This window comes from Oncorhynchus clarkii, unplaced genomic scaffold (assembly GCF_045791955.1).
Source record: "Oncorhynchus clarkii lewisi isolate Uvic-CL-2024 unplaced genomic scaffold, UVic_Ocla_1.0 unplaced_contig_9306_pilon_pilon, whole genome shotgun sequence".
NCBI lineage: Eukaryota > Metazoa > Chordata > Actinopteri > Salmoniformes > Salmonidae > Oncorhynchus > Oncorhynchus clarkii.
Genome location: NW_027260305.1, coordinates 1 through 11,143, shown reverse-complemented (window position 1 = coordinate 11,143; position 11,143 = coordinate 1). Strand labels below are relative to the sequence as shown.

Below are 11,143 nucleotides of genomic sequence, written 5' to 3'. Positions count from 1 at the left end.
ATAACTTCACCAGGCTAAAAGGATATTCAATTACTGGTATTATTATTATTTTTTAATTCCTAAACTTATTTAGGCTTTCCATAACAAATTGGTTGAATACTTGTTGTTTGAATACTTACATTTTAAGCTTTTCACTTTAAATTAATTTGTAGAACTCTAAAACTCTGTAGAACTCTAGAACTCTTTGTAGAATTTGTAGAACTCTAGAACTCTAAAAAGATAATTCCACTTTGACATTATGGGGTATTGTATGTAAATTAATTCTGTAACACAAACAATGTGGGAAAGATAAAGGGTGTGAATACTTTCTGAAGGTATTCAGACCCCTCAACTTCTTCCAATTTCGTTAGGTTACAGCCTTATTCTGAAATTGATTAAATAGTTTTTTCCCTCATCAATCTCCACACAATACCCCATAATGACAAGGCAAAACAGCTTCTTATAAATGTTTGCTAATTTATATATATATATAAATATGAAAACACATTTACATAGGTATTCAGACCCTTTATTCAGTACTTTGTTGAAGCACCTTTTGGCAGTGATGACAGCCTCTAGTCTTCTTGGGTATGACACTACAAGCTTGGCACACCTGTATTTGGGCCTCTCATTCTTCTCTGCTTGAGGTTGGATAGGGAGCGCTGCTGCACAGCTATTTTCAGGTCTCTCCAGAGATGTTAGATTGAGTTCAAGTCCAGGCTCTGGCTGGTCACTGAAGGACATTCAGAGAATTGTCTCGAAGCCACTCCTGCATTGTCTTGGCTGTGTGCTTAGGGGTCATTGTCCTGTTGTAAGGTGAACTTTCACCCCAGTCTGAGGTCCTGAGCGCTCTGGAGTAGGTTGTCATCAAGGATCTCTCTGTACTTTGCCTCGATCCTGACTTGTCTCCCAGGCCCTGCCGCTGAAAAACATCCCCACAGCATGATGCTGCCACCACTATGCTTTACCGTGGGATGGTGCCAGGTTTCCTCCAGACGTGGCACTTGGCATTCAAGCCAAAGAGTTTCATCAGACCAGATAATCTTGTTTCTCATGGTCTGAGAGTCTTTAGGTGCCTTTTGGCAAACTCCAAGCGAGCTGTCATGTGCCTTTTACTGAGGAGTGCTGCAGAGATGGTTGTCCTTCTGGAATGTTCTCCCATTTCCACAGAGGAACTCTAGAGCTCTGTCAGTGACCATTGGGTTCTTGGTCACCTCCCTGACCAAGGCGCTTCTGCCCCGATTACTCAGTTTGGTTGGGCGGTCAGCTCTAGTGTCTTGGTGGTTCCAAACTTCTTCTATTTAAGAATGATGGAGGCCACTGTGTTCTTGGGGACCTTCAATGCTGCATACATTTTTTGGTACCCTTCCCCAGATCTGTGCCTCGACACAATCCTGTCTCGGAGCTCTACGAACAATTCCTTCGACCTCATGGCTTGGTTTTTGCTGTGACATGCACTGTCAACTGTGAAACCTTATGTAGACCGATGTGTGCCTTTCCAAATCATGTTCAATCAATTGGATTTACCACAAGTTGACTCCCAAGTTGTAGAAACAGCTCAAGGATGATCAATGGAAACAGGATGCACCTGAGCTCAATTTCAAGTCTCATAGCAAAGGGCCTGAATACTTAGGTACATGTTTTTGTATTTTTAATAAATGTGCAAAAATGTCAACCTGCTTTCGCTTGGTCATTATGGGGTATTGTGTGTAGAGTGCTGAGGATTGTTTATTTATTGAATCCATTTTAGAAAAATGCTGTACCGTAACAAAATGTGGAAAAAGTAAAGGGGTCTGAATATTTCCAGAAGGCACTGTAATACCTCAATATGATGTCACTTCTGTTTGGACAAACTGTATTCACTGTTTGTTTGATTGTTTCTTTCACACAGGAGAGAGATGTGGCAACCGTGGATCTTCTGGGGAGCCTCAACAACAACCTCATCATGCTGACGACCCAGACTGGAGTCTCGCCACATCAAAACACTTCCACAAACAACCACAGAGACATGCAGGGAAGAAACCTCACCACTGCTATGACTGCGGAAAGAGTTTCAGTGTTTTATCAGGCTTGAAAATCCATCAATGCACCCACACTGAAAATAAACCATTCCAATGCTCCAAGTGTGGGAAAGGTTTTGCAAACAACCACTATCGAAAAATACATGAGAAAACAGTACATGAGCCTCCCACAGAAAGGTCTTACCACTGCTCTGACTGCGGGAAGAGCTACAGTTTTTTATCAACCTTCAAAAACCATCAAAGAAAACACACAGGAGAGAAACCATTCCAATGCTCCAAGTGCAAGAAAAGTTTTGCTCAGAAATCCACTCTGAAAGCCCACGAGCAAACACACATTCCTGCCGCAGAAAGGCCTTACCAATGCTCCCACTGCGAGAAGAAGTTTTGTATTTCGGCATCCTTTAATTTCCATATGAGAATGCATACTGAAGAGAAACCATTCCAATGTTCAGACTGTGGAATGCGGTTCATTCAAGCCTATTTACTGAAATCACACAAGTTTAAACACAAGCCCACTGAAGAAAAGCCCTTCAGCTGCTCAGAATGTGGTGCGGGTTTTGCCACGAAAGGTAGTCTCAAATTTCACCAGCTGATGCACAACCCAAGAGAGAGACCTTACCGCTGTTCTGAGTGTGGTCATTGTTTCTCTCATCTGATATATCTGAAGAAACACCAGAAGAGACACAGTAAAGAGAAGTCCATTGTCTGTGAGCTGTGTGGGAAGACCTTCAACCATCCAAGCAACTTCAGAACGCACATGAAGATACACCAAGGAGTGAAACCGTACCACTGCTCCGACTGTGGCAGGAGCTTCATATTCCGCCAAGGTTTAACAAAACACCAGCGTGTGCACACCGGAGAGATGCCATACGTCTGCGATCAATGTGGGAGGAGGTTTTCTCAGTCCAATTCTTTGGTGACTCACCAGCGAACACACACCGGAGTGAAACCTTACCCATGCTTTGTCTGTGGGAAGAGCTTCAGTCGGTCACAAAACCTGGCTGCACACAAGAGAACTCATACCGGAGAGAAGCCTCATGCCTGTGATCAGTGCGGGAAGAGGTTTTCCCGAACCGACGCACTGGCTGTACACAAGCGCACTCACACTGGAGAGAAGCCTTACAGCTGTGATATATGCAGGGAGACATTCACCTATTTAGTAGCTATGTTGAAACATAAGAATGGACATGGACATCCTGCAGGTGATGTACTCTGTGCTGAATGTCCTCAGGACGATTCCAGCTCTGTCTATGAATAGAGAATAACTTTGTTTAACTTGCAGAAGACCTCAATTTGTTGTTTTACTTACAGTCTAACCCCCAGAGAGAGAGAGACACAAACACTCACACACGCAGACAAACCCAGAGGGCGGCAGGTAGCCTAGCGGTTAAGAGCGTTCGACCGGTAACCGAAAGATCGCTCATCTGAATCCCTGAGTCGGCAAAGGTTAGAAGGAAGAAAATCTGCCGTTCTGCCCTTGAGCAAGCCACTTAGCCCCCATCAACTGCTCCCCAGGCACATATGACGTGGATTAAGGCAGCTCGCCGCACCTCTGTGATTCAGAGTGTTTAGATGCGGAATGTTGAAGGCGTTTAGTGGTGCAACTGGCTTGTTATCCCTCATTTCCTTTCCACCCAGAGGAATTGGGAACACAGAGTGGTTACTATGAGTTTTGAGAGTAGTTACTGTGGTTTTTGAAAGCAAGGATTGTGGCTTTAAATAGTCTGAAATCATAATGTTGTGTTGTATACATACACACCTGACAGGTGTAGGATCAGGTTCCTCTCCCCCAAATCCTATCTTTTAGCATTAGTGGGGAAAATGCTAAACTGACACAAGATCATTATCTAGGGGCAACTTTACCCTACACTTGCCCCTTCCCTGGCGGCTATTCCAGATAGCAGATTCATTGAGGTACTGTCCTAAATATTCTCTATTCTCCAATTTTTTTGGGACAAATATAGACTTGAAATTGGCATAGTAGTGGTAGTACATATACAAGAAGGAGTGGCTTCCGTCTGGCAACTCTACCATAAAGGAGTGCTGCAGAGATGGTTGTCCTTCTGGAAGGTTCTCCCATCGCCACAGAGGAGCTCTGTCAGTGTGACCATCAGGTTCTTGGTCACTTCCGCCCCAACCTCAGTTTGTTCGGGCAGCCAGCTCTAGGAAGTGTCTTGGTGGTTCCAAACTTCTTCCATTTTAGAATGATGGAGGCCACTGTGTTCTTGGGGACCTGCAATGCTGCAGAAATGTTTTGGTGCCCTTCCCCAGATCTGTGCCTCGACACAATCCTGTCTTGGAGCTCTACGGACAATTCCTTCAACCTCATGGCTCGGTTTTTGCTCTGACATACACTGTCAACTGTGGGACCTTATATAGACAGGTGTGTGCCTTTCCAAATCATGTCCAATCAATTGATTTTACCACAGGTGGACTCCATTCAAGTTGTAGAAACATCTCAAGGATGATCAATGGAAACAGGATGCACCTGAGCTCAATTTTGAGTCTCAGTGGGTCTGAATACTTATGTAAATAAGGTATATCTGTTTTTTATATTTTTTTAATATAAGTTTGCAAAGATTTGTAAAACCTGTTTTCGCTTTGTCATTATGGGGTATTGTGTGTAGGAAAATATTTTCTTTAATCGTTTTTAGAATAAGGCTGTGACGTAAAAAATGTGGAAAAATCAAGAGGTCTGAATCCTTTTCCGAATGCAGTGTACATTCACACACAAACAATGAAAGCACATGGCAAAAGCTGGCTCCTAATTACTGATTACAATTATTTGACGAGCAAGCTTTTTTATTTTTGTTTTTATGTTGCTTAAACATACCTAGTATTACATTAACATCATGGACATTGTGACTGAAATAATTTCAAATACTTTATCTGGGCTTGACTGAGTTTGACTGACGTATTAATAGTTGTAAAATAAGATAAGGACTGCAAGGGATTATGGATGTGTCAGTAGGTGGCAAGCTTGGCTCCGCTGTTCCAAGGATAGAATCACCACGCTCATTGTGCTGTAAAATCCTGGAGGAATTTGGGTAAAATGCAGATTCAATGGAATCGGAGGAGCAGGGAATGTGTTGTTTCCATAGCGATTACCACAATCGGGTTTGCATTGAACTGTTCTGTACTTAACTCCCTGTGACGTCAACTAGTCCAAATGTAAATCCTGTTGTTTAACAAATACAATAGAGCCTTCAAAAAGTTGGGGCTGATTTATCAGCTCAGTATTCGGTACTAAAACATTTACTTGGATTTACTCCAATTCTGGACAGTGTTCCACGTAATGGAAACAGATTATTGTTTTAGATGACATTACCTTCTTATTTAAATCACTGGTATATTCAAACTATCAAATTGAATAATAATAATTGGAAATGGTCAAAAACGTATCTTATATCTGCCCCAAATTGTCCCTCTGTGTTCCTTACAGCCTGTTTGAGTTCAGTACCACTCACTTTCACTGGAGGCTTATCTATTTGTCCAAAGGAAGCTTATATATTTGTCCACAGGAAGCTTATCTATTTGTCCACAGGAAGCTTATCTATTTGTCCACAGGAAGCTTATCTATTTGTCCACAGGAAGCTTATCTATTTGTCCACAGGAAGCTTATCTATTTCTCCACAGGAAGCTTATCTATTTGTCCACAGGAAGCTTATCTTTAACCCAAACACCAGATGACAGCCTCTAGTTTAATATCAGTCCCAAGGCTCAATCCCTCCGTCATGTGACCTTGTATTGAAACCTTTACTTCTTCAAATTACTAAGATATTGCATTATTAGAGTGCTATCTGAAAGCCGCTAATATTACCATTCACTTTGTTACTTTCACTAGTCTCCATATCTGTTTCCTTCAACTAGGAGCCTCCCTTTCTTCCCAATAGGTAAGACCCTCTCAATCACTACTGCTAATGCACATAGATCACACTCAAACTATGTTCTGCTTTTACACCTATTGTAAGGTTTTAAAACAAACAAAACAAACATGATAACGTTCTCCTTATTGGAAGGCATTGTTTGCATTTTAGCCTAACCTAACAATGTTACTTTCTGCTTCACACTCATTAAATGTCTTATTTTGAGATTGATCTGTAATGTACCGAAATTATAAAATACACCAGCCAACTCAGAAGGGGAGATGTAAACTTTGGAGGGAGCTTCCTTTTTAAGGTAACTCTCGAGACTAGAGTTTCTTTCTGGGATCAACAGTTATTATAATGGAGTCTGCCTCTCATACTCATCAGTGCCAATGGAAGCACCTTTACCCATGTCAGGCATGTTTCACCAATTTGTTTAATAAATGTTATTTTCAGAGTTTGGTTCAACGTTGTTAGTCGTGCACAACCCCACCACCTGTGAAATGTTCTGCAGACACAGTAAAAACCCTACTGTACATAAATATCTATTTACAAGCGCCACCATCCCTCCTTTTGACACATGGTCTTGACTTATGTGGCAAGAAATTGGAAAGTACAACGCGGCACGGACGGTCTGCTCCAGTGGTCCAGCCATACACGCCAGGCGTCCTTCTCTGATGCATCAGCCGTTGCCTGCAAAGCAATGATGTCATTAGTGGAAGCAGGAACTGCTGCCATCTGTAGGAGGGAAAATAGAAGATGAGGCAGCCATTTTGGCTGTGCAGTCAGCCTTAGCGTTCCCCAGAGAAAGGTTATCGTTAGAGGAAGAATGTGCCCGATTTGATTATAGAAACAGAGGACGGCAGCTGGACAGACTGTAAGAGACGAAACAAGATTACTGTGTGCAATCTGTTTTCTAGACGAGGTCAAAACCCCTCTATTCTTCCACAATGTTAAAAAAAATAATGCACTATACCAAATGCATATCTACTGTCAGTGTAGATGTTAACAGAGCTCTCTCTACTGTCAGTGTAAATGTTAGCAGAGCTCTCTACTGTCAGTGTAAATGTTAACAGAGCTCTTATCTACTGTCAGTGTAAATGTTAATAGAGCTCTCTCTACTGTCAGTGTAAATGTTAACAGAGCTCTCTCTACTGTCAGTGTAAATGTTAACAGAGCTCTTATCTACTGTCAGTGTAAATGTTAACAGAGCTCTTATCTACTGTCAGTGTAAATGTTAACAGAACTCTCTCTACTGTCAGTGTAAATGTTAACAGAACTCTCTCTACTGTCAGTGTAAATGTTAACAGAACTCTACTGTCAGTGTAAATGTTAACAGAGCTCTCTACTGTCAGTGTAAATGTTAACAGAGCTCTCTCTGTCAGTGTAAATGTTAACAGAGCTCTTATCTACTGTCAGTGTAAATGTTAACAGAGATGTCCTTGGCCAAAATACACAAGCTCTAGTCAAGCCAAATAGTTCTGCTGCCTATGCAATCGACCAAAGAAATGAAGTCTGGATTGTCTAACGGGGTGTCTCTCGAGTCCAACCTATGGCTACAATCAACTACAGTCATGGTCTTCACCGGCATCTGCTGTAGGGAGAAGAGTTGAAGGGTTAAGAATTGTACATCGTTTCAGAGTAACATATGGGACATTGTCAACAGGATAGTCTTGCACGTTTTTGCCTGTGTAATAATTGTGTGCACAGCATGAGGCACATGTACGGTCAGAGGAGACATTGCCACAATATCAGAACTTGGCAAAAACAGTCCAGACCAACTTCACTCGTCTCCATCTTTCTCCCATAAACACAGTCCTGCAGCGGTTGAACTAATTAATTGCCTCTAATCTATCTTTGGAGAGGGCGCGACCCTCAGAAGTAATGTCATGACCCAAATATTTACCGGCGCTCCAGCATAATTGCATTTTGATAGATTACAAAAATAGATTACAGGCTTTCCCTAAACCTGTTATGCCCTCTCCAAAAATAGATTACAGACAATTTAATCTTTCCCTAAACCTGTTATGCCCTCTCCAAGAATAGATTACAGACAATTAAATCTTTCCCTAAACCTGTTATGCCCTCTCCAAAAATAGATTACAGACAATTAAAGCTTTCCCTAAACCTGTTATGCCCTCTCCAAGAATAGATTACAGACAATTAAATATTTCCCTAAACCTGTTATGCCCTCTCCAAGAATAGATTACAGACAATTAAATCTTTCCCTAAACCTGTTATGCCCTCTCCAAAAATAGATTACAGACAATTAAATCTTTCCCTAAACCTGTTATGCCCTCTCCAAGAATAGATTACAGACAATTAAATCTTTCCCTAAACCTGTTATGCCCTCTCCAAAAATAGATTACAGACAATTAAATCTTTCCCTAAACCTGTTATGCCCTCTCCAAGAATAGATTACAGACAATTAAATCTTTCCCTAAACCTGTTATGCCCTCTCCAAATATATATTACAGACAATTAAATCTTTCCCTAAACCTGTTATGCCCTCTCCAAAAATAGATTACAGACAATTAAATCTTTCCCTAAACCTGTTATGCCCTCTCCAAGAATAGATTACAGACAATTAAATCTTTCCCTAAACCTGTTATGCCCTCTCCAAATATATATTACAGACAATTAAATCTTTCCCTAAACCTGTTATGCCCTCTCCAAAAATAGATTACAGACATTTAAATCTTTCCCTAAACCTGTTATGCCCTCTCCAAATATATATTACAGACAATTAAATCTTTCCCTAAACCTGTTATGCCCTCTCCAAAAATAAATAGAAACCTGTTATGCAGACATTTAAATCTTTCCCTTTCTCTAAACCTGTTATGCCCTCTCCAAGAATAGATTACAGACATTTAAATCTTTCCCTAAACCTGTTATGCCCTCTCCAAATATATATTAGACATTTAAATCTTTCCCTAAACCTGTTATGCCCTCTCCAAGAATAGATTACAGACAATTAAAGCTTTCCCTAAACCTGTTATGCCCTCTCCAAGAATAGATTACAGACATTTAAATCTTTCCCTAAACCTGTTATGCCCTCTCCAAAAATAGATTACAGACAATTAAATCTTTCCCTAAACCTGTTATGCCCTCTCCAAAAATAGATTACAGACATTTAAATCTTTCCCTAAACCTGTTATGCCCTCTCCAAAAATAGATTACAGACAATTAAAGCTTTCCCTAAACCTGTTATGCCCTCTCCCAAGAATAGATTACAGACAATTAAAGCTTTCCCTAAACCTGTTATTCCCTCTCCAAGAATAGATTACAGACATTTAAAGCTTTCCCTAAACCTGTTATGCCCTCTCCAAAAATAGATTACAGACAATGAAATCTTTCCCTAAACCTGTTATGCCCTCTCCAAAAATAGATTACAGACATTTAAATCTTTCCCTAACCCTGTTATGCCCTCTCCAAGAATAGATTACAGACAATTAAATCTTTCCCTAAGCCTGTTATGCCCTCTCCAAATATATATTACAGACAATTAAATCTTTCCCTAAACCTGTTATGCCCTCTCCAAAAATAGATTACAGACATTTAAATCTTTCCCTAAACCTGTTATGCCCTCTCCAAAAATAGATTACAGACATTTAAATCTTTCCCTAAACCTGTTATGCCCTCTCCAAATATATATTACAGACAATTAAATCTTTCCCTAAACCTGTTATGCCCTCTCCAAGAATAGATTACAGACATTTAAATCTTTCCCTAAACCTGTTATGCCCTCTCCAAGAATAGATTAGACATTTAAATCTTTCCCTAAACCTGTTATGCCTCTCCAAAAATAGATTACAGACAATTAAATCTTTCCCTAAACCTGTTATGCCCTCTCCAAAAATAGATTACAGACAATTAAAGCTTTCCCTAAACCTGTTATGCCCTCTCCAAGAATAGATTACAGACAATTAAAGCTTTCCCTAAACCTGTTATGCCCTCTCCAAAAATAGATTACAGACAATTAAATCTTTCCCTAAACCTGTTATGCCCTCTCCAAGAATAGATTACAGACATTTAAATCTTTCCCTAAACCTGTTATGCCCTCTCCAAAAATAGATTACAGACAATTAAAGCTTTCCCTAAACCTGTTATGCCCTCTCCAAGAATAGATTACAGACAATTAAATCTTTCCCTAAACCTGTTATGCCCTCTCCAAATATATATTACAGACAATTAAATCTTTCCCTAAACCTGTTATGCCCTCTCCAAAAATAGATTACAGACAATTAAAGCTTTCCCTAAACCTGTTATGCCCTCTCCAAATATATATTACAGACAATTAAATCTTTCCCTAACCCTGTTATGCCCTCTCCAAAAATAGATTACAGACAATTAAAGCTTTCCCTAAGCCTGTTATGCCCTCTCCAAAAATATATTACAGACAATTAAAGCTTTCCCTAAACCTGTTATACCCTCTCCAAAAATATATTACAGACAATTAAATCTTTCTCTAAACCTGTTATGCCCTCTCCAAATATATATTACAGATTACAGACATTTAAATCTTTCCCTAAACCTGTTATGCCCTCTCCAAGAATAGATTAGACATTTAAATCTTTCCCTAAACCTGTTATGCCTACTCCAAAAATAGATTACAGACAATTAAAGCTTTCCCTAAACCTGTTATGCCCTCTCCAAGAATAGATTACAGACATTTAAATCTTTCCCTAAACCTGTTATGCCCTCTCCAAAAATAGATTACAGACAATTAAAGCTTTCCCTAAACCTGTTATGCCCTCTCCAAGAATAGATTACAGACATTTAAATCTTTCCCTAAACCTGTTATGCCCTCTCCAAAAATAGATTACAGACAATTAAAGCTTTCCCTAAACCTGTTATGCCCTCTCCAAGAATAGATTACAGACAATTAAAGCTTTCCCTAAACCTGTTATGCCCTCTCCAAGAATAGATTACAGACATTTAAAGCTTTCCCTAAACCTGTTATGCCCTCTCCAAAAATAGATTACAGACAATGAAATCTTTCCCTAAACCTGTTATGCCCTCTCCAAAAATAGATTACAGACATTTAAATCTTTCCCTAACCCTGTTATGCCCTCTCCAAGAATAGATTACAGACAATTAAATCTTTCCCTAAGCCTGTTATGCCCTCTCCAAATATATATTACAGACAATTAAATCTTTCCCTAAACCTGTTATGCCCTCTCCAAAAATAGATTACAGACATTTAAATCTTTCCCTAAACCTGTTATGCCCTCTCCAAGAATAGATTAGACATTTAAATCTTTCCCTAAACCTGTT

The 11,143-nt window shown here is 39.9% G+C and overlaps 1 protein-coding gene across 1 annotated transcript; it reads left to right on the top strand.

The window, feature by feature from the left end:
• Nucleotides 1-1,786: 1,786 nt before the first annotated feature.
• On the top strand, nucleotides 1,787-3,430 carry LOC139401345 (zinc finger protein 135-like; the record flags this gene model as incomplete). Its single annotated transcript, XM_071145660.1, has 1 exon — nucleotides 1,787-3,430. A coding segment is annotated over one exon (1,472 nt), but the record flags the coding sequence as incomplete, so codon positions are not given.
• Nucleotides 3,431-11,143: the final 7,713 nt, after the last annotated feature.